The following is a 24819-nucleotide window of genomic DNA, read 5'->3' as shown; positions in this document are numbered from 1 at the left end:
AGGAATCATGAAATTATAGTTCAAGCATCAGGAGAAACCTATGCTTCAAATACTTAATTGAGCAAAAAGTGGAATATAAATTGAACAAATAAATAAAGGGATCCTAGATATTTTGAGCAGTTCTCTTTCTGTAGCACTTCTCTTATTCCAGTCTCCTCAAATAAATGGTTAGAGTTAACCAGGAGAAGTCTGGGAAAAATGGTTTCATCAAGACTTACAAGGTCTTAGCTACAAGATGTTTTAAGATTACCTCTTGAGTATTGTAACTCTTCCTTGCAGTAGAATGAAAAAGAAGCTTTAGTCATTTTTACTTAACTAATTCTCATTAAATTAAAACATTATTTGAATATCAATATCAGTGTCTCTTTGTTGATCTTAAAGGGCCTATCAATTATATTCAGTAATTAGTTTAAGTGGGCAGGATTTTCTTTGTAAGAGTGCTAGGAATTATATAAAACATGGAGAAAGCTTTTTTTTTTGCTTACTGTTATTTCATGTTATTATATTTGCATTCTACTATATTTTAATATATATAAGCATTACAGAACCAAATCATTATTGACATTCTTAAAAATGTGTTAAGACTGTTTCAGTGAAGTCTGTGAAAGACTTCCCGACTGCTATTTATATGAACTACTTGCTAATATTAATTGAGAGAAAACAAGCAGTGTGATAGCTTGTACAAGAAATAAAATAGATTTATAGGCTAAAATGTCCTACAGAGCTTGTATGCCTATGTTACGAGCTTTACTCTAATTTTAATAGGTCCTCTTTAATCTTCTTCCCAGGGTGTGTAAGAGAGAGACAGAGGACACAATGGATTGATGAAATATGCATATGGTCTCCATTACTTTTAGATAGCTGAGACAGTTTTACATTTTAAACTGATTTAAATAGGTATTTCTATTAGAAAGAGGTTGTATTTTTATGGCTGTATTGAATGGCATTTTTAGTTTGTTATTTTATTGGTTTGAATTGTACATCATACTTCTATTTATTTTTAAAATTAAGGCGTGCGCACACACACACACACATCCAGTAGTTTTTTTCCAGACAGAAGGATAATTTTTTTCTCTGATCTCTTGTGTAATCTTTTCTGAGGTCCTACAGCCCAACCATCAGCTCTCCATCAGTATGTACAACTTTTTCCTGTGTTTTTTAAATTTTCTATCCACAAAAAATTAAATAGGACAGTAATAGCTGATTAGACATTTCTCACATGCAATTATGATAAATGCCATTCTCTGAAGAATTTCCCGTGTGGATTTGTATTACAGATTTCTGAACTTTGTAATAAATCATTGACTTGGAAAATAGAATTGATGTTTCAATTAAAGTCAGTTTGGGAACATGTGTTAAAAGCGTAGAGATTCCCGCTTACTTGCTGGTACAGATCCTAAGATCAGACTTTCTCTATATCCCTGTGAAGACCCTTCATACTTACTTTTATTACTATGTTTCTATTATAGCCCACCAACTGATTAAAGATACATGCCCTCGTCTTCTGCTTGTTTAGCTACTGAACTGAAAATGAGTTTGTAAGACTTAACATTAACTACAGTTGAATTAACTGTTCGTTCAGTTGGCTAATAAAATATTGTAGCTTCCAGGGAGATAGTAGTTGGTCACTTCAGCAAAATACCTTGGAACACTTTAAATTCTTGACAAATACATCATAAACTTTAATGGAAAGGAAATCCTCTAAATCCTAACCCTAACCCTTTCCTGAAAGCCATACTTCTGATACCATTAGTTTCTCTATTCAGAGTTAAGTGGGATAGGGGTAGGGATAGGGATGGGATAGAATTGAATTGAATTCTTTATTGGCCAAGTGTGATTGGACACACAAGGAATTTGTCTTCGGTGCATGAGCCCTCAGTGTACATAAAAACTATAAGTGATAAATCATGATCATAGTCATCATAAAAATGCATTCCTCATAAATCATAAGATACAACACAGTGATAGTCATAGGATATTAAATAAGCAATCAACATAAATCATACTAGGAAACTAAATAAAACAATATAAATCTTAAAGATACAAGCAACAAAGTTATAGTCATAAGTAGAAAAGGAGATATGTAATAGGAAAGATGAGAAGAATAATAGTAATACAGCCTTACTAAATAGTTTGACAGTGTTGTGGAAATTAGTTGTTTAGCAGAGTGATGGCATGGGGGGGGGGAACTGCCCTATTTGTTCTGGTGTGCAATGATAAGAAAGTGCTTTCTTATTCAGACACGCATGGATCCTAAGTGCATCATGTTTTTGGAGACAGAATTGAACTTGAGGCCAAAGGGTTGGGTTCAGTTACATAAAGGCAGAAGAAGCCTTAGAGCATCGGAGGTCTTCCCGTGTTCCTCCTTGTTGCCCCGTCTCTAGATTCTGCACAATAGAAGCATAACGTCTGGACTTAAAAAATCTGAATGACTGTTATCAACAAGGAGAACTTTCTGTATCTAGTGGTAGTCTGGATTTTTGCAGGTCAAACATTGTGGCTGAATCGCAGGACCACAATAAAAATAATGGCCAAAGAGAGTAGTGGCTATGAGATCTTTCTCTGCTACTCTCTAGTAGAGAATAGCAATTAGGATTAGGATACTGAGAACTCTGATCCCTAACTGTGGCCCCTGAGTTTTATGTTCCCTGTCCTTCCCTTTAAGATTGAGAATCTTCAGGAGCAACTAAGAGACAAAGAGAAACAAATGAGCAGTTTGAAAGAAAGAGTAAAATCCCTGCAAGCTGATACCACCAACACTGATACAGCCTTGACTACACTAGAGGAAGCACTTGCAGAAAAGGTAAGTCTGAAGGAAAGGAGATAACATTATTTAAAGATGTTGCCTTTATCCCTGTAGACATTTGTTTGAGAAGTAATTCTCTTGTGTCCTCTTTCATTTATTTTATTGGTTGAAATGAAGAAAAATATAAGCGCATACCATGGCATTAACAATATAATACAAAGTTATTAATCCTGGTAATGATAAAAAATAAAGGAAAAGGGGAGAATTTATGAAACAAACAGACCCCTTCCTTCCTCCAAGTCGAAGGGGAAAAAATGAATTGAAATAATGACATTGTCAAGGTTGTTTATTCAAATGGAATCTTGGTGTCCATAGGATTTTGATGACTTTAACATTAAATAATGAAAATAATCTTGCATAACAATTTTAGGTTCTCACTAGACCAGGAGTCTCCAAACTTGGCAACTTTAAGACTTGTGAACTTCCAATTTCCAGAATTCCCCAGGCAGCATGGCTGGCTGAAGGATTCTGGGAGTGGAAGTCCACAAGTCTTAAAGTTGCCAAATTTGGAGACCCTTGCATAAACAATCAGTGACCTGTTGGGTCATTGTTTAGAAACGTTTCCTTGCCAGATTCTTCAATATCATAAACCATGGCAGTTTCTAATGTATTGCATTCACTAGAAAAGTTCTTAAAAATTCAAGGAGACATTCAGATATGTACGTGCTTTGCAAGTTGCCCGTCTTGACCACAGAAAATGTTTATGATATTTTGTTGAAAATTACTTATGATCATTTTATGACATAAATGTTTTATAACATTTGCCAAATTTCAATTCTACTGGAGTCATGGGTCCCAGATATTGGACACATTCTCTAAATTAGCCCATTTGAGGTGTCTTGGTTCAAAAGGTTTTACCCTGATTTTGCCCAAGCAGAGACATGAAAGTTTTTGTAGTATATAGATTTTTCTGTAGAGAAATGGTAAGTATTTTATATTAGGACTCAGCCACCTATACCACAAATTGAATGCTAACTTCTTTTGCTTTCCCTTTACCTTGCGGAAAGAATTGCAGGTAATTAGTGTGGCTACACTTATAAATTCACTCTAAAGTGAATTTATAAATTTGTAAAAGGCTGTTTCAAAGTAGTCAGTGATGTTTTTCAATGTTTTTTAAGAAAACTAGAACTGTTATCTTTCTGCAATTGCTTGTTTTAATGGTTCTCATATATAGCAAAGCCTGATGCCTCCATTGTGAAGCCTCTTTCTTAGCAATTTGTAGCATTATGTTGCATTCTTTGTCATTTTTGTTAATGTTAGTAATGCCTTTTTCAGAAACAACGAGTGCTGTCTCAATTCTTAGTTTCTGGAAATAAAAATCCTTGGAAGTTTATTTAATAAATTCATTTATTTCGAATGTTGACCATTTAATGTTTTCAAAATAAAATGATTACAAGCATTTATTTAAAATCAAATTTCTCTATATCCTTTAAAATCCAGTAAATTGAATTTAGCAAAGCTTGTATTCTGAGTGAGGCAGGAACTCTGAAATCAACCATGTTTATGTACATTCAAAAGATTACGTTTCTATGCAATAATATTCTGTTTTTGCCAGGAGCGTACTATTGAGCGACTCAAGGAACAGCGTGACAGAGATGAGCGAGAAAAACAAGAGGAGATTGACAGCCATAAAAAGGATATAAAAGACCTTAAAGAGAAAGTCAGCATCTTGCAAGCAGATCTTACAGAAAAGGAGGTTAATATTAAAGATGCATATATACATTTTGGAATTGCAACATTAAAATGGGATTGGAATAGGCTCCTGAGCTCCGTTTTCAGTGGCAGAGGGTTGCAGGAGGCCATTGCAGCCGAAAACGGAGTTCAGGAGCCCGTTTTTGCTGGCAAAACACTCAGACCAGTTGTTACACGCACAGAGTGAAACGTGCATGTTCTAAAAGTTGCTTTGAGTTCCAAACAAATCATGCTGTTTTCTTCGGTTCTTGGACCAAGATTTCAGATGGTATTTTCAGTGTTTCATTGTGAGATCACTTTCAGTATGTGTTGTCTATGCCTTGTGATCTTTCTTTTTTAAAAAGAAAATCCATCTAAGCTTATGTGGTAGCTGCGAACATCCACAAGCTATAACAGAACAACAGTTGCTTAAGTCTATGCCTTAAGCCTGAAGGGCCATTGTGTATTTTGCACTATTGTTAGAGACAATCAGGGCTCCACAACTGAGTTATTACAAAAGCTCCTGAGTTGCAAGTTGTAAATGCAAGGACCACTATTATTACAATACTTAAGTTAGTATAGTTTAACTTGCTAATGAGTTGTAAATTGATGGAAATAAATGGATGTAAAAGCTTGAGGCATTGGTTTGTTTTGTCTTTTCCTTATTTAACATTAATGATATGCATGAAAGAATGCAGCAGCCCACAGAAACCCAAAGGAGAACACAAATGTGCCAAGACCAGCAGACCAATTGTTTTTTGCTGGGCTTTAACTTGTGAGACTGAAAGAGCTACTGCTTGCAGTTGGTTCTTATTGGGATTTTTAAAATAAAGTTATTACTTGGTTAATTTTTTTCTGCAGAATGGATGACAGACACTGATGTTTGTGAACCTTGGGTGAAAAATTAGGAAAGGAAAGACTTATTCCAAAATCCGTGGTTTTCTATAGCCAGAATACATGAAACATATTTTTTTTATTCTGTTGAAATGGTTGAATTGCTTCTATATATATTTCACTGGAAAATAATCCGTTTAGAATGTTTTGGGAGAAGGTTTATTGTTCTAAAATCAAAACTAATTATGTTTCCCATTTTATACACCTTTATACATTCTACTAGATGAAACAAACCTTTATGTTGTAAAAAGGAACAATTTCTCAAACTATTTTTTGGATTTCAGCATATTAAAACTTCAATGCATTTAATATGTTTATTAGTCATGAAAGTTCCTCCCAAACTCCTATCGCTTATTTAAACAAATAGATAGCTATCACACTGAAAAAGAAGTGGTGCGGTGGCCTAGAGGTGGAGCTCTTGCCTCATAATCAGGAGGCTGTGAGTTCAATCCTAGGTAGAGGTAGATATTTCTCTCTCCGGGCACAGTGAGAATATATCTGCTGAACAAAACTCCTCATTGGCAACAGGAAGGTCATCCAGCCAGTAAACACTGTGCTAGCTCCATTCAGTTGTTCAGACTCCACCCCGCAAGGAATTATGGAGTCGTTAAAATATGATGATAGTTATCACACTGAAAATAGTATGATAGCTATTTTTAAATCATATGGCCGTTAAATAAGTTTTAAACATTAGTAACTGTCTTGTAACTAAAAACACTTCAATTTTGACTCTAAAAATAGTACAGTATATATGGAATGGAATGTAGAGTTGAATTGAATTGAATAATCCATTATTGCAGTATGGTATTCAAGCCTATGAAAGAACACAATATTTGAGAATGAGAGCAATATCTGTTGACACATTTATTGTCTTGTAGACTACACTCCTGGATTTGAAGGAACACGCCTCTTCATTGGCATCAGCAGGCTTGAAAAAAGACTCTAGACTGAAAACATTAGACATTGCTTTGGAGCAAAAGAAAGAAGAATGCCTGAAATTTGAATCTCAGCTGAAAAAGGTAAATATTATATAAATAATAAATATAGCAGTAGACTTATATACCGCTTCATAGGCCTTTCAGGCCTCTCTAAGCGGTTTACAGAGAGTCAGCATATTGCCCCCAACAATCTGGGTCCTCATTTTACCCACCTCGGAAGGATGGAAGGCTGAGTCAACCCTGAGCCGGTGAGATTTGAACCGCTGACCTGCTGATCTAGCAGTAGCCTGCAGTGCTGCATTTAACCACTGCGCCACCTTGGCTCAGTGGTTATACATGTCTCGTCATAAATGACATGTCTCGTCATAAATGAAATTGTAATGATGACTTCAACCTTATTTCATTGTATCATTGAGTTCATTGTTATGCAGAATAAGCTGTAAAATTATTACCACACTTCTGTTGGGAAAGAAGTTCATGCCCATTTTCATATGATATTCAAAATCAGATAACCTGCTGCTTTGTAGCACACATAAGAATTCAAAAAGTTATCAACTAAGTACTAATAAAGTAGAAATAAATCAGATGAACATACCTATATGTTGAATGAGTGTTGAAAGAGGTGTTGATAATTGAAAGTCTGCAAATCAGAGACTTAAGAAAACTCATATTATGAACTAGAGGAAGCTACTGAAAATTTTTATGGAAACACTTCCAATCTGGAATAGTGGCCTTTTTTTGGGGGTTTGGGAAATCACTGTATTTTAAAAAAGAAGGGAAATAGTCCAATTCTGTCCACAACCACAGACTTCCATAACCAGAAATTAGCCAAAAAATGTATCTTAGCTGGAAGGGGAGATGGACACCTGTCTTATACTAACTAACTAACTAACTGTCAATAGTATTTTTGACTCTAGCCAGCCAGTAAAATTTTAAGTCAATCTTAAAGACAGTAACCTCTTGGAGAATGTTTGTGGTCAGATGTGTTTCATCCATTAGTTGTAGTTGTCACGTGGCCATGTAGAGTTTATTGGGATTCCCATAAAGTATTAGGGTGAAGTTGTCTAGACTAAAATCTGAGTCTCTTAAGATAATCAAACAAAAGCAAAAACTGGCAGCAGCTGGAAAAAACTAAAAATGTAAAAGACGCTCCCATAGAAAATTTTAAAATATTGTAGTATAATTTATAGTAATTATTATTATTTTTAAAAATACTTATTCTGTTGCTTCTAGGATAGGTAAAAATATTCAATATAAAAATATGGCTCGTATTGGACACTCATACATTAACAAATCTAAAGAATACTTGTGGCTCAGAGGCTAAGACTCTGAGCTTGTCAATCAGAAAGGTCAGCGGTTCGAATCCCCAGCACCACGTGAGCTCCCGTTACCCTGTTTCTCCAAAAATAAAACAGGGTCTTATTTTCTTTTGACCCTCAAAATAAGCACTTGGCCTTATTTTGGGGGAGGTCTTATTATTTTTGTGCACGAGGCAGCGAGCGTGGTCATCTCATGGTTGCTGATGTGTTGCAATATTTTCGGGGAGTGTATTTTAGCGCATGCGCTCAAAAGTCCAATTGGGCTTATTATCCGCGGAGATCTTGTTTTCGGGGAAACAGGGTACTTGTCCCAGCTTCTACCAACCTAGCAGTTCGAAAGCATGTAAAAATGCAAGTAGAAAAATAGGGACCACCTTTGGTGGGAAGGTAGCAGCGTTGCGTGCGCCTTCGGCATTTAGTCATGCCGGCCACATGACCACAGAGACTTCTTCATCCAGCGATGGGTCTTTGGCTTTGAAACGGAGATGAGCACCGCCCCCTAGATTCGGGAACAACTAGCACATATGTGTGAGGGGAACCTTTACCTTACAACTATAATAAAGATCTCATTTTATGTGAATAATATATGAGATAGGAGTACAGTTTTCATTGTTCAAGAATTAATGTATCTTCGTACTGTAAGAAGAACTGGGCTCCATTTTGTATGCAATGGCTCGCCTTAACATTATTCTTTTTCTTTCAGAATAGAATATTTTATAGCATGGATGCGCGAAATAACTCTTAGAACATTTTTTTCTCAAAAGGCTTATGAAGCAACCATTGAGGCCAGGGCCAATCCAGAGATGAATGATAGATTTCAGCAGTTCGAAAAAGAGGTGGCTCAGTATCGAGAAGAGTCTACCAAGGCTCAAGCTGAAGTTGATCGCCTGCTGGAAATCCTAAAAGAGATGGAAAATGAGAAGAACGATAAAGATAAGAAGATAGCTGAACTGGAAAGGTGAGAAGGGTGTTAAAAGAGTCGGGAAGGAATGGTTCAGATTTATTGAGCTTTTTTTAAAACGCTACGGGCGGGTACACACTTAAAACAATGTTTTCTTAATAGTTGAGAAGTCTGCCATTTTTTGACTATTCTGAAAGATAAATTGAAATTTTGGGTTGAAATAAACTGCATACTTTTTTTTTTTTTACTAGAGACTTCCTTAATTTACTTACCGTATTTTTCAGGGTATAAGACGCCCCTTTTTTCCTCAAAAAAGAGGCTGGAAATCTGGTGCGTCTTATACATCGAATACAGCATTTTTTTCCTCCCAAAGCCCCGCCCACTTCATCAAAATGGCTGTGTATACCCTTATGGAGGCTTTCAGAGAGTTCCTGGGGGCCCGGGAAAACCTACTGTATTTCTCTCTCTCTATCTCTCTAGTTCTCTCTGTCTCTCTCTCTCCATCCCTTTATCTTCCTAGCTAACTACTTTCTCTCCCTACCTACCTAGTGTATTTCTCTCTCGCTCTATCTACCTACTTTTTTTTTAATTTGCCTCTTCAAAACCTTGGTGTGGCTTATACTCCAGTGCGGCTTATACTCCGAAAAATACAGTAATATGGATTTGGTGATATATTTTACTTGTGGGCACAGTTTAAGATTTGGTTGGTTTTACAACTTGACTACTATCTAAGAAACCATCTACCTCCATATGAATCGTTCGGGACATTACGGTTAGCGGCAGAAGTGTTTTAAATACTTTGTTTGCCAGGTACATGGGGAAAGAGCCTTTTCCTACTGTGTCCAAACTGTAAAATGTACAGAGAGCTGCCTTCAATCTCCAGCCCTCTACGACCTCCCTCTTTAACCAAAACTTTCATGTTTGAGCCAGTTTAGTAACGATTTAATCACTTTTATAGGAATTTAATTGATTGTTTTATATTTTAATTATTGATACCTTCGGGAACCATATGTGCACAAAAACAGGATATAAATCCTATAAATACTGACCACAAGCCAGTAAAATTTTGTGGATCAAAGTCATGTCTTAAGGAAATTTCCACTTAATCCTTGAAATGAAATAGCTTCATAAAATTGCTATTTCTTATCTTCTGTATTATTCTTCCATCTTATCTTTCTCATATATATATATAAAACTTGGTACACAGATGACTTACTCTCTGGAAACAAATACTGTAGGGGTCAGACACCCCTAGAACCCCTCTGGGTGTGTGTTCTGTAAAGATACAGCCTTTTGTACCTTAAAATGGCTTCTACTGTACTGCCTTAAAATGGCTTCTACTCTACAGCGCAGTGAAGTTGCCCTGGTAACGGCTTCACAGTATTCCACAAGGGGGCTCCCTCTGGTAAGGGGGAAAATCCAATATTAGAAATTACATTTGGTCCGGACACTTTCCCCCTATAAATAAATACCTGGGCAACACCGGGTTATCGGCTAGTTTGATATAATATTTCAATATGACAACAGATTGATCCAGAAATCTAAATGTTACCCTAGCCCTAGGCAACAGAAGGCGAGTATATTATAGGGAAAAGCTGTACATTTAGCATTTACAATTCTCACGTTGAGTTTGGTAGGGAAGTGCAAAGTAAGCATTTTATTAAGAGCATACTAATAACTGAGCACAGCAAATTCTCAGGATTGGATTATCAGCTCAGCTTGGTCTTTGGATGGTACTTATCCTGCTTAGAGTCAGATAGTTTTAAGATGCAGGGGCTTTTCTTCACCTGTTATCTTGGAAGGCACTTTGCAAGGGAGGGGAAAAAGAATTTTCCCATAGCTGTTTCCCATAAATAATAGAAAATCAATGCGATTATCTCTGATATATCTGTTACAGTCAACTTTAAAAACATTAATTTATTATTATTTCTTTTGTAGTATTTTTGCCTAATGAAACAAAAATAAATAAATAAAACCTCCTTGCTCTCAACTTGCTTTTCCATAATCATTTTTCATTGATATTTATGTTGCATTTTTCTTGCTCTCTTTCTCTGGCTCTCAGGTTGATTTATTGTATGGTTCCTTTGGCAATGCCTTTTCCCAATAAGCATATGTCATGCAGTCTATCTTCCTACCAGTGTCTGCCCCTGCATGACAGCCTGTATGTAAGGAAGGGTTGTATGGAAGTTTGTAGGATACAGAATTTTGTTCAAGACTAATTGTTTCTTTTCTGTGAGGTGTACTCATCGACTACAGTTTTTCTTGGGTCTCTAGGGTAATTATTTTGTTTATATTTATTGCATCTTAACAGTACAATTTTTATTATACTCTAATGGCATAAAATTACAAGGTCTTCAGAGTGATTTATATTTTTAAATCTTACCCCTTATTCATTTGTAATATTGCTATAAATTTATAGTATTGCTGTGAATAAAATTCCTAATAGCGTTTTCCCATTAATTTTCAATCCATGTATAAATAAGTACAATTGAGGAAACTATTGTAAGAGCATAGTGAAGCATAGAACATTTGCAGTATCCTATTTGTTTGAATCAAGGGAGGGCTTTCTTACTATAAAAAACAAATAAAGATAAAAATAAATAAGGCACCGAAAATGAAAAATGGATGTCTTGAAAATGAAACATAGTTTTCAGGAAATACGAAAAAGTTAGCAAGCTTTCCATTAAATCAGGGGTGTCAAACTCAATTTCATTGAGGGCCAAATCAGGGTTGTGTTTGACCTGGGGGTGGGGGGGCAGGTCATTATCAAAGTGATACATTTGTTGTCTAGCTCATAAATTCATTTGTCATTTCAGGGGTTGTGATAACACAGAATCTGAGAACCCCCTTGTACAATATGAAAATTTCAGAGTTATACATAATACATACCGCTTATGATGCAGTACTTTGGAATATATATGCACACACACTATTATAGCATATATTAGATTGTAAAAATATAAAGTCCACATTTAATGTTGAAACTACAAACATAAAATTCCTGGTTGTTGCAGCCTTTTTGTCATCAGGGGCGAATGATTTATCAAATAGATTGTCAGCTGTTTTGCTATGTAATTTAACCTAATGCCATTTCTTGGCAAAGAATAAATTTGACTTTTCACAGTTTTAAAGGAATGGACTTAGAAAGTAGATACATACATTTATATTATGAGCTCTTTTATTATAAGCAAGTAAGTGATACATAAAAAGGAAACATTGACTGATATCTCTGTTTTTAAATTCTTCTTGCTTAGATCGGGTGAAAAAAGATTAAAACCTAAGTATCCCAACTAAACTGATTTCCCATGCTGATTACAACAATACTTCAGGGAAGAATTGGTGATACGAGAGCAGCTTTCCCAGCATAGAGGCCAAAAGATTGTCAGTCCAGTAATAATCTTCAGTTGACAAGGTTTAAGTAAAAGAAACTTGACCCATGCAGGTCAACTTGAGTCAAAGCTGGAATAACATGGTATTTTTCTGTTCTACTAGAATTAAAGTGATACTAATATACAGCTTCTCTAAATCCACAAAAAAATACGAAGCATATCATTGTACACAACTGTGATAGTTCACCCAAAAGAAATGAAAAAGAGTATATAATTTATTCAAAATAACCTTTGTGGTGCCTTAGCAGAATCCATTGAACAAATTAAAAGCAATCAATCATTGCTTTTTTCATGTTTTCAGGAGGTTGTGCTTTATTCTTAAATCCATGGATTAATACCAAATGAGCAAAACAAACATTCAAAATTACCGTTTTGAAAATAAATGAACTAAGATATGTGCATTTTGAATTGTTTAGTTGAAATGATAAAATATCCTAATTTACAGTTTTAATTTAGCTTTGTGTAAAGATAAATTTAATAGCTTCTACCTTTCATTATTATTATATACAGTAATAAAAAACTGGATACAAGTTACATATTTTTCAAGCTTGGAAGAGGTATATCATCTGGACACTATAAAGAATCCCGAATTGCTAGATGCTTGAAGAAGAAAAACTTGAGAATAACATGAAATACAGTATTTCTTCTGAAGTCTAATATTCATATATTACTTAAGATTGTTACTCATTAAATATTCTAGGTTCCCCTGAAGCTTCATGAGCAACATACGAAAGCTCAGTTTCACCTAATCTCTGTCCTCTTATTAAATTTGGCTTCCTCTTTGAGATAATCTTTTCAAATAAATACTAGACTTGACTGAGGAGCAGCCAAAAGAAACTTGGTATTGTCAGGATTTTAACTTTCCCACTAAGATGTCTAAGATAAGAACATTTCCTCAACAGTAAAATCTTAACTTTTCACTGATCCACACAGTGTACTACTGAGAATTCTTTCAGTGTTACTATTGGATGGTGAGCCCTGAAATAGTTTTTATTTATTTAGAATAGAATAGAATAACCGAGTTGGAAGAGACCTTGGAGGTCTTCTAGTCCAACCCCCTGCTTAGACAGGAAACCCTACACCACTTCAGACAAATAGTTATCTAATCTGTCCTTAAAAACTTCCAGGGTTGGAGCATTTAAAACTTCTGGAGGCAAGTTGTTCCACTGATTAATTGTCCTAGGTAATTTTTTTTTTATTAAATTATACGCTGCCCATCTCGCTGAAGGTGACTCTTGAATCACATGTTATGTATGAAAATATGCAATCTAACTAGAAAGCTCTTTCGTTAATTGAGAAACTTTCTGAAATATTGAGATTTGACTGAAAATGTCTTACCTTGCTTTCTGGCTCTGCTTTCTGATGCTATGCTGCTTTTCCGTCACTCTTCTTGATGTGTCAAGTTTGGAGTGTGTATCTCATTAAATCTTTCTCTGACTTTCTCTTTCTCATTCCCTACCCTGGACTTGCTGCTTGCTTCAGCCTCACTTCAAGGTCAGTATGTTCATTTAAAGATTTTATTAGACCGGCATGTCTGAAATTTGTGATGAAGCACTGCAGCTCTTTTTTCTTTTTAAAAAAATCTTAAACTGATTATTTTCTGCATAACAAAGAAAAAATGTGCTTTATTCGTGTATTGGCAGTGTACCTATTACTGTGTTGAGGAGGAGAGGGTGGAACAAGATAATACATTAAGGATTAGCTTCTTCCCTCATCATCTCGCTGACATAGTTTTTATCTCACTCATATTTATTTTTCTTCCTTTCTGATCATGGAGAAGAGAGGCCAATAACAAAACCATTTGCCAGTCATTGCAGCTTTATTATTCAGTTGGATTGCTTATTATCAATTGTTTATTATTAGCTTTTGGTTCTGTAACTTGTACAATTTCATTCCTCATTTCAACAGCTGTCATGCTGCAAACATTGTAACAAACCCACCCTCATCCCCGAGGCTTATAGTTTGCTATGGATTGTGGTATCAGGTCTTTGAAAAAATTATTTGGTTTATGTTAAAAAAGAGTTGTGATTTTTATTTGCTCAAATATTTGGTGTGATCTTCTATCTGAAAGGAATGTTGGTTAATAGCTCTATAAGTGTAATACCACAGTTTAATAAATATTTTCTGAGTCTCCATCTTAGAAAAAGCATGTGGATACAAGAAGAGAAATGCTTTTATGCAGTTAATCATAACTACTCAATCAGTTGGAAAGCACGTGTGGGTAATGATGGATGTTTGCAAAATGACCCTCAAGAATAGAGACTACTGAATATGATGCCACTCACATGTTTCCTCTTTGCAGGTTTCAAGAATGATTGAAAGCGTATTATTAAAATTGTAAAAATATTTGTATAAGCAGGCTTACAATAAAAGCCTGTGTTGAGCTATCGATCAGCCTCCCGCTTGGTATTAACTCCACTTACTCATATATGGGAGAGGATAAAGTTGGGAAGCAAAACTAACAGTAAAACTCCCTGTTTTCCTCACATGTAGTGGGAGAAAATTTAAAAATACTGTTGTGGTAATTTCAAGAGCCTGTGTGTGCCATAGAACTTCCAAACATTTAGCATGTAGCTTTATTAATGCCATATGGAAGATTATGGTAAAATAAGGCTGGCAAATCCCAGTCTTCTGCTATGTAGATTTCTTTTAAGTCAGATCTAAAATACTTTAAAGTAAAAAGCAGCAAAGGAGAATTTTTTTTAATCCAAACAAAACAGCACCTTAATTTTCCTAATTTCTGACTGGATAAGAAGCTAGCAGGAAAGAGACCTAATCACATTTCACTAGCTAAATGTGAACAATACTGAACATATATTTGTTTAAAGGCATGTGCCAGAGGTTTCCACTGAAATATAGTTCCTAGGGAATTGTTTGGTATGTAGTGCATATTGTAAAGGTTCTGCATTTAAAAAAAAACATGATAGTCTTATCTCTGGAAGGAAGAGTTCCGCTGATTATTTATATGTAATTATTTTGCAAAGATAAAATAAATAACTTTTTAAAGTAAATTTCATTTAGAATAAAAAGCCTTTTTGCCTTCCTGTGATACTACTGTGAAAAAAAATGAATCATGGAATCAGAAATGGTCTGATATTCATACATTTATTTACTATGCAGATAATCCTTGATTTACAACGTATGTCTTGCTAAATGGTTCTATAGATGATTCTCTATTTATAAATAGGATAATTGAGTGCCAAAGTATTGGGACATGGGAGATTTCTTTTTTCTATTAAATATACTATTTTTCCTGGTATTGAAAGAAGTAGATTCTCATTGGAAAGAACTGCATTCTACTTCTCGTACTGCTTGATGCTTCTTACTAATACTTTTAATTTTATCTTTAATCTTAAACAATTGATTACAATTATACTTTGCCTTCGGTAGCACTTTATTAAAACCATTATTATTTCGTGTTCCAAGTGTGTTTCATTCTTGGATTTCTAAAATCAGAATTAGCTTTCATAGCTTTGCTACTATATAAATCTTAATAAATAAATGAAATATTTATAATATTTTTAAAGTAACCACATTCTTAAAATAACTGTCCAAGGAAAAACCTCAGTGTAAGAAAAAAAAGTAAGAGTAAACAGTCATTCAATTTACTTTGGTAAACAGACAAAATTAAGAGTGTTATATCCAGAAGTTTAGATTTTAAACCTTGTAAATCAGGATCTCATTTTACATGTCCCATCATGCAGAATTATAGATAGTTTTACAATCTTTTTGTTTTCCAGTGCTGTAATATTAATATAGTTCAGTGACTTCCTTCACATACGAAATTTTAAGAATGACAGAAGTGGAAATGCTTCTAGATGTTTGTACCTTTGAATTTTATTACAATCCTCTTTAAGGATTAGGTGCAAAATTGTATCCTATCCATATCTGACCATATTCAATTCTACTTCCTTTTTCTTTCCTGTATAGTTATCTGTATATGAAATTTATTTTTAAGATTTGAGTTTCCTGGTTTCTGGAAATAAAATCCACCCAACCCAATCTTCTCTAAAAACCCATTTGGGACTTCTTCCTGGCACACATACAACAGGCTAGTTATAGTTTTGTGACTTTTAAAGGAGCAAACATTGTTTTTATTGGCATTAGATACCAGGTCTTATAAATGCAATGGGGGGGAAAAAAAGAACAGCAACATAAGAAAATGACAAGGACTTGTGGCAAAAGCTGAGAAAGAGCACTCCTGTTCGACTTGCCAAGTTTTCATCTTAATAGTGCCACATTAATATTTGTCCAAAGCATGGTAGCTTTGTAACATTTAAATTTTAGTCTTGGGGATAGCTGAAAAGAAATGGGAGATGGATTTTAATATGTTAACCATATTACAAAGTAGATATTGTCATAGGTTCATTTTTTTTTTGATACAGGGACACAAGCAGGAAGTTGAGCAGAATTCTGTTTCACTCTTGCAGGGATGTCTTTATTGCTTTGATCTTAACAAAAACGAAGGCTTTTTATCTGTCCTATTGTTCTGACCTAGGCTTCCCAAGAGAATGAAGCAAACTCCTTGTCCCAACAAAAAAAAACATTTTATTAAGTTACTGTGAATTCTCCTCATTCACATCCAGCAAAGTCTTTTGAGAGAGGATTTACAGTCACAGACCTTATCTGGCTTGGAGAGATGACAGGCCGATATCTGCAAAACTTGGCACGAACCAATTAAGCGCACTGATTGTCTCCTGCAAACTCCACTCCCCCTTCGCTCCTCTTTTATTTCCCCTGGGAGGGGCCATTCATCATCCACCTTACTCCCAAGTCCTTACTCCCAAGTCGACCCCTGTTCTTTTAGATGTTCCCTTCGTCTGGCAACTCTGCACATGTGCACACTGGGAACAGACTCCAGCTATTCATCTGCCTCACTGATGTCTGACTCTGAAGGCAGCTGATAACTGGCATACGACTCTGGCCCCCTCTCTGCCTCCAACACAGAGCCCTCATCTGAGCCTTCCCCAGACTCCAGGACTGGCCCATCTTCCTCCCCAACCTCCTCACTGTCCGAATCTGCTGCCAGCTCTGCTGGTGGGTCACAACACCTACTCCTGTGCCTATTTAATTCTTGCTTATCATCTGGCTTTTTTAAAAATCTTATTCACTTATTCACAATTACTTGAGGTATATTTTGTTCCCATTCTGAACTTTAAATATGAAAACACAGGTATATATGAAGTAAGCAGCTACATATTCTCCGCAAAAGCAGTGGTTGCCTCTGTAGATCAAACCTGTGCAATTAGTAGAGGAGAAGGAGACTCATTGATAAATTAAAAATCTTTGCAGGCCACCAAGCAAGGAATACCTGGAAAACCGATGGACTGTTTGGCAGGTAGCAAAGTGATGGCAGTGCTGGAGGAGTTGTTGGCAGTGAGGCTTAGAGCTACTCAGCCGCATGTCTTTTGATGGAAACTGAATGGACCTTTTAAAAATGCTGGCCAGCTTTACGGGCTTCTTGATGGTGCTGCTTGTTGTGTAGGCCTGCTTTAGATGTTGGTGGGCTCCTATCAGTCATTCTCCCCATCTTTTCCCCCTGCATCTCCTCCCAACAGATTACATGCTAATCTGCTTATTACCCCTTGCAAGGTAGTCCAGACAGAAAAGCACAACCAGGAAACACTAGCTCTATTTTTAGGCTGCATCTTGCAAGACTGAAAGTAATTTCTCCCTTCCTTTTTTTCTCCAGAAAAATAGGGAGTCTCCCTTCTGAAACTAGTCCCATGTCCCTTTCTGGAGGCTGAGACATCCCTTACATGCTAGTTGTCTAGTCTGTGGCTCTCTCTCTCTCAAAACTTTCCCAGGCTTTGTTTTTCTATTTTTGCTTTACTCCATAATGGGCTGCTTTTCTTTTTTTCTTAAAAGAAAAAAAAAAGCTGCTCATAGTTGCCTCTTCTTTTCTTTCTGTCAGTCTTATAAAGTTCCAGCTTCTCCTAATGTTCCTTGCCATCTTCTTTTTACTGAGCTTAAGGCTTCTCTGTTCTTTTCCCCCAAAAACCCAAGATGTACTCTCCAAGAACAAAGATATGCCAACATCTCTTGCTTCTGTGAGAAGTCCCCTTTATGACTTCGGTGTGTGTGTCTTAAAGAGAACAGTGTTTCATGGCGCTTTAGGAAAATGTGTTTAGGTTAATGAAACAAAATGAAGAAGGAAAGAACTTGTTCCTTCTAGAACCATTTAGAGAGGGGGCAAAAATCAGAAGGGGTAAATGGGTTCCTTCACTACGATGCATTCCTGTTAAAAACAATTCAGGAGATGATGTTCATATCTTCCTCACTTTTCTATCTAACCTTCCTCCCTTGATACTTCCCCCTTTAAAATCTGGTGCCTTGTTTTTATTTCTTGTTCCTTGGAACTATCTATATGTTCATCTCTCAGATTGTTAATCGTTTTTCTGTGATTGCTAGTACAGTGTCCTTCTCCTTCCTTGATAGAAATTCTGCTGTTGAATTTTGCTTTCCTGCTTTGTGCATAAATGACACTTTATAAAGTTACAGAGCTAAACACTATCTGAAGACATTGATTGGTTATCTTTCATCCAAGATTTGTAGTCATCTCAGTAAACCCCCATTCCTCACAAACATATATTTCAGGTGCTCATTCTCCAATTTAGAGCATTTAGCTCTTTCATACTTTTACTATACGAGTACTCTCTTTGCAGCCACTTTGAGAATTATGGTGCTGGAAGATTTATATCATTTTACTTTTGTAATAATGTGATCTTTATATTTGACAGTTCTACATGCAGAATGAAAGGATAGAAAGTCGGGGCTTCTTAAAATTGGATATATACTGTATATGTCTTTTGTGAATTTGGGTGTTCCTGAAAATACATTGAATAGTAGGAAATATTAATAAATTACACTATAAATCAATCAAGACAAATTATCATGCTTAGCCTATCATATTTTGAACATGTCCAGCTACCTTGAAAGGTCCACAGTGCTGGGAAGAGCAGAAGGAAAGAAAAGAGGATAATTAGTAACAATGCAAATAGGTCAACCTACCTTCCTACTGATCATCATCATCTTTTTCCTTCCATTTTTGTAATCAAGTTCAGCAGCAATGAATGGATCGCTTAGATACCTAGAAGGTGAAGCTGGAGACTAATCATCTCAGAGAAAATGTATCTGTGTGGCCATTAAGAGTTGATGCTGACTTGACGGCACCTAATCAATCATTCAGTCAATCAATCAATCAATCAATCAATCAAGCCTCTTGAAAATCTTCACATGTTTCCTGATATGTCTGTCCATCTTTCCCCTATTAGGTTCAGATTTCCTAGCTAAATCTCTAGAAATTTGTGCTACGGTTGCATAGTGAGATATGAAATAATCACAATGCTGTACCTTCCATAAGAAACATGACACATTTCTCCAGAAGATGTATTTCCTACTTTCCTCTTTTTTGCTTTTAGTTCTTGGTTCCCTCCTGCAACCAGCCACAGATATTTGAGCTGATGGGACCAAGGGAATAAAATAATAAACAATGAAAAGAGAGGAAATCCCCAACAGTTACCTTACTGAAATGAGTAGCAAGAGGCTATGAAGATTGTAAAAATAAGTAAATTTTTCAATCAACTGCTGAAATATTTTAGTTTCCTGATTTTAATTTTTTTTTTAAATTTCTTACTAGCATATGATTAAGATATTGAGATAAAATCATGGGGATAAATTGATTCTCTGGCCACTTTAGAGTTTCAGCGCTGATAAAATATGTGATCTAAATATGACATGACGCTTCTAGTTTCCTTCCATAGATGGCATACTTGCAAAGAGAAGAGCCTTCCATATCTTATATGTCAAGAAACCTCTTCGGTTAATTGTCAAGAGAACAGATAGGATGCAGGCAAGACCGTAATCTTCTCTGGGTCATCTGCCAAAGCAAGAAAGGTCAAAACAATATCTAATCAAAGAATATCCAAATGTCTAATAATGTACATAGCTGAATAGTCATTATTTGGCCAACGGCTTTTAAAGCCTCACTTATCTTAAAACAGCAATTCCTAAATGTTGTTATATTACAGACTACTATTCTGGTTTTCATATCCTTTGCCATGTAAGGGGCATTCAGAAAACTTCTCCATAGTAGGAGTTTCATGATATAACTATAGTATGTACATGTGCATGCACACACACAAAGACACACACACACATAATCAGATAGACACAAACCTGTATACTTAAGATAGAATTTTCAAAGGGCCCCTCCCCATTGCTTCTCTTCATATAAAAATGTTCCATGAATAAGTAGTCTTAATTGATGAAAGATCTTAAGGACCATTGGCATAAATAAAGTAGCAATCTTATTATCCACAGAGTGAGAACTCTTGTCTTCACCCTGTTCATTTATTCGTCTGGTCAGAAAACAACCAGGAATTCCATAACCATATGTTTGATTGTACTGCCGAAAAGCGAATCATTTCCACATTGATCTTTCTTTTAAATTGCTTTTTTTGCTTTCCTTGGTGGTCTTGCGGATTGTCTAAAAATTACTGTGATCTACCATCTTCTTGGCTTTCAATCCAGGTTAGGAAGACCTTATTATAAAGGCATTACTGCTAATGGTTATTTTATAATGCATTTTTCATGTCATTCTGAAGTATTTTTTTAAGTGCTTACTTTTTTTTTCATGTTATGTTTATTTAATACAGCTGGATTTCGTTGTCTTTCACTCTTAAAAGAGCAGAAAGTAGTTGTGTCCTGATCTGTAAGAGTTCCATCTTCCTGACCAGAAGATCCTTCTGATAGTCCGCAAATTTTAATTACTTGTTGCTCCATTTGCTGCTGCATTTGTGTGATTGAGACATTGTAGGGGTACAGTCAGGATACTGTGCATCCTGCTTCACATAGTCACTCTTACTGAGCTAGCTGAGATGGTTTGCCTTTAAACTACATCACACTTATTACCTTGGGGAAATTAAGTGACCCATCTGATGTTGCCCAATCAAGAACACCCATGAACCTGTCCCAGCCCCGCAAATACAGCATGATAGAAGTGGTTCCACCACAAAACCGCATTCGACTAAAGCGTGCTCGACGAAACCGCGTAGCTGACGTCATCACAGGGCGACAACAGCGCGGAGACAGAAGCACACTGTAAACACTAAACCTAAAATTAGCCCCTAAACCTAAACCTAACCCCCCTAAACCTAATCCTAACCCTAACCCTTAATCTCACCCTAAACCTAATCCTAACCCTAAACCTAACCCTAAACCTAACCCTTACCTTAACTATTTAAAGCGCCCTTCTTTCTCTGCGCACGCTGTTGTCGCCCTGTTGATGACGTCAGCGACGCGGTTTAATCTGGCGCGCTTTAGTCGAGCGCGGTTTTGTCGTGCCACGGATAGAAGTTACTTATGTTATTCTGTTCGGCTGTGTAAATAATATAAAAGGGGGGGAGCTATCTATAAATCCATTGTCTTGGAAGGACCAGGTTTGGAATGTCAGCTGTTCAGAACCTCTGCAAGGGAACACACTAATTAAAATGATCCAAGTAAGTACTTGATCAATCTGGACTTTAGAATGTGCTTAAGGAATTCCTCCTTATCTGTTGGTGACATTTTCAAAGTCCTGGCAAAGGATAAGACCACAAGTGGGGGAATTCTTGCAGCAAATTGATTCAATCAATGATCTGGGCTTTTCTTCTGGACATACAATATCCTGTGCTATAGCTGTAGATTAGGGGTCAGCAACTTCAAAGAGCCATAAAGGTCCTAACCGGAAGCCCCCCATTCAATTCGGGAGGCAACCGCAAGTCTGGTTCCCCCATCTTAGTCTCCTAAGCATGGTGTCCTTTTTCCTCTGCTGATCAGAAGTCGGTTTCCCCCACCATAGAGTCTCCTAGTGTGGCATCCTTTTCCCTCTACCTGTCCTAACCGAAAGCCCCACTGACAGCCGCAGCAGAGAGATGAAAGAGCCACATGCAGCTCCAGAGCCGCGGGTTGCTGATCCTTGCTGTAGATGAACAAAAGAGGTCCTTTATCCATGCCTTCATTGGATCTGCAAAAAACAGACTGATGCACCTCTACCACACTGTATAGTATCTTCTCCATTAAGGTTGTGCAGATGGCAGTAGGGACTAATGGAGACCTATTATGATTAATTTTATTTGCTCTTTTCAAGGTTGATCAGGTTTTCCTCAATTGAGAATCCTATAACCTCAATTGAAACAAAGTACAAGAAGGTAACTTCTCTAACTTCTTGTTTGGGTGTGCCCAAAAGGATCTTTCAATCATGTAAATCCTCATCTGAAATCCGAGAATCATATATTTGGGGTCCAGGTTTAATATTTATTTTTCCTTTGCTGTAAGAACACAAAAGAGTACAATACAACGTTGGCACTTGATTCCGCAAATACATGTTTAGATTTAAGTTATTTCCCTGTCTAGGATTAGAGGGTTTTTTTCTTTCTCTTTCCCTGTCTCTCTCGCTCTCCTTTTAGTGCAGCTGCTAATGGATTGTGAAGATTAAAGGGTTCTGTAATTTGTGGTATAGGAGCTTTGTTCGTGAAGAACTTCTATTCATTTCTCTTTCCCCTTTTAACCTATTGTTCTGTAAGGGATACACAACACAGAAAATAAATTGCTGTTTCCTGACAGGTCATTAGAAGTTCTACCTCCCAAGTGCATAGATTTTTTTTTTAAAAAAACCTTGTCTTTGATCAATATTTAAGCTCTCCTTTTTCTATTGTGAAGGGATGCAAAGCTTCCATAGTTCAACTTAAAGCCCTCTGAAGTGATGGCCATATTTTTTTAAAAGAATGTAAAGCATCTGAGTTGTTAGTAAATCAACACAAGTATTCACTTTAAAAATAAAATGCCTTACATAACAACTGTTGACCTTAGCAGTCATCCTATAATTGAATACTACTAGAATTCAATGTAATTAGATTCTGCAGAATCATTTAGTTTTTCATCAGAGATTTAGTGTAACACAAGTGGGTTTTCAGGAAAAAAGGGAGGAAGAGGGGCCGGGGAGAAGAAATATATATGCACTGCAACATATGCACTGCTCGTGTTACTAGTATGTCTCCAATTACTCTCGTTCTTGTTCAACAGTAGCACCATGCTTGGATCTCCAAATTATTTTCTTTTATTGAGGGGACTTTTTTAATCCATTTCCGTATTAACTTCATGGAAAGAGTTTTCTTTTTCATTTCACCTATTTATTATGCACAGTGAGGACCCTTCAAAATTCTTGAGGCACCACCTCGTGCAAGGGCCGGTATTCTGAGGTGATTTCTGTCCTCCTGGTAGGAAAGATTTTAAAAAATATTTTTTTAAAAAAATGCCTATTCTTTGGAGATTAACATACTATATATAATGCCACCTGCACTGCCAGATGTTCACTAAGCAAGCCAGATTAATTAGACTTTCCACCTAAGAACAGTTATCTGGGAGCAGACAACTTAGCAGCTTCTCAGTTCCTCCTTGTGAGCCTGGTGTCCCCACTATAAGATAATTGATTTTCCTCTTGAGAACATAAAAGTCACCCTATTTCCTTAGTGAGTCTGCATTTTTAAAATTCTGTTTTCACTTCGTCATTATGGAGTACTGAATGTAGATTAATGGGGAGGGGGGGAATTGAATTTCAACAACTGTAGAATCATAACAAAATAGACAAAAGTGAAGAGCGTCTGAATACTTTCTAAATGCGCTACAGGCCAGCAAACAGTTCAAGGCAAAATGGTATAAGCCTGAAAAGAATACACATTGTTTCCAATAGTGAACTGTTCTCGAGCAGAAAATTTTAAAGTAAAAGCTGTAATTTGCCACCGTTCCTCAGTTGATGTTCACCAAACTTTATCCGGTTGCAAGATTTCCCATGCCTGTTAAACCTGATTTGGCTGCAAAGCTATCCAGTGTCGAAGTGTGGTCTTTAAATGTGGACAGTGTTCAGGAAGAACACATTTCAGTAATCACTTTTGTGCTGCCAGCCCCATTAGGAATGCTAAGCCAGCAACCAGCTGTAGCACTCCTGCTCTGGGCCCTTCCAGACCATGAGCTTCCTCCACCCAATTCTTGAGAACATTGCATCTGAAAATAGAGCATAAACAGACAGGCATAATAAGAATGTTTGGCCATACCAAGAAATGGTGGGAACTAACGGGAATTGTTAGGATTTACCACGATCAGGATTATACTCAGAAGAGTGTAAAGTCTCCTGGTATTTCAGAAGCAGTCTAGAGAAGTTTCTGGCCCATTAAGGTCTCTGACTGTCCAATCTGTTTGTAGAACCTTTCTGAAACTTGACTGGATTGTTTCTGGTTCTCTCCCTTACTTGCTCCTTTAGATGCTGCCGTCTAAGTAAGGTTGTTTTTGTTTGAATAAAACTTGGACTGAATTCACAGCTTAAAGATAAAGCATCTCCTCCTCCTCCTCTTCTTCTTCCTCCTCCTCCTCCTCTTCCTTCTTCTTCTTCCATATCCATCATTGGACGTTGGCAATCATGTTGGCAATCCTATTTTTATCAACAGCCACATGAAAAAGTGCTGCTGAGTTTTGTCTAAACCAAGCCCTTAAGGTTTTGAAGCCATGAGGTTCTTCTTCTGCCTGGACCTCATTTGCCTTTCAATCTTTCCCTGGAGGATTAAGTGAAGGATGCCGTATTTTTCTGCTTGTCGCATCACCTATCCAAAATACTCTAATGTTTGCTTTTTAATGGCTTTGATGATTTCCCTTTGCTTTCCCAGGTGGCTTATCACCTCATTTGTGATTTTGTCAGCCCATCTTATACGTAACAGCCGTCTGTAAATCCACATTTCAAATGCTTCTAGTTTCTTCCAGTGATTTTTTGTCAGAGACCAACTCTCCACTCCGTAGAGCAGGATAGAAAAGATGTAACATCTGACAAGCCTGATTTTCAGTCTTAGGCTTATGCCGTGACTGCAGAAGA

At 36.5% G+C, this 24819-nt stretch overlaps 1 protein-coding gene across 11 annotated transcripts in view; it reads left to right on the top strand.

The window, feature by feature from the left end:
* LOC106550126 (ELKS/Rab6-interacting/CAST family member 1) overlaps positions 1 to 24819 on the top strand; it is a 150347-nt gene that overhangs the window by 43902 nt on the left and 81626 nt on the right. For 7 of the 11 annotated variants that reach the window (XM_014067925.2, XM_014067924.2, XM_014067929.2 and 4 more), the window contains 5 exons: positions 2666 to 2803; positions 4362 to 4502; positions 6250 to 6390; positions 8393 to 8586; positions 13401 to 13412. In XM_014067925.2, coding sequence (XP_013923400.2) covers positions 2666 to 2803; positions 4362 to 4502; positions 6250 to 6390; positions 8393 to 8586; positions 13401 to 13412 — 626 coding nt within the window. The remainder of the gene's footprint in view (positions 1 to 2665; positions 2804 to 4361; positions 4503 to 6249; positions 6391 to 8392; positions 8587 to 13400; positions 13413 to 24819) is intronic. The other 4 variants (XM_087722909.1, XM_014067928.2, XM_014067927.2 and 1 more) reach the window with 1 other exon arrangement.

This window comes from Thamnophis sirtalis, unplaced genomic scaffold (assembly GCF_051295495.1).
Source record: "Thamnophis sirtalis isolate CommonGarterSnake01/CBP01778 unplaced genomic scaffold, rThaSir2_p1.2 scaffold_9, whole genome shotgun sequence".
NCBI lineage: Eukaryota > Metazoa > Chordata > Lepidosauria > Squamata > Natricidae > Thamnophis > Thamnophis sirtalis.
Note: the sequence above shows the minus strand (reverse complement) of the source record. Positions and strands in the feature narration are given on the sequence as shown.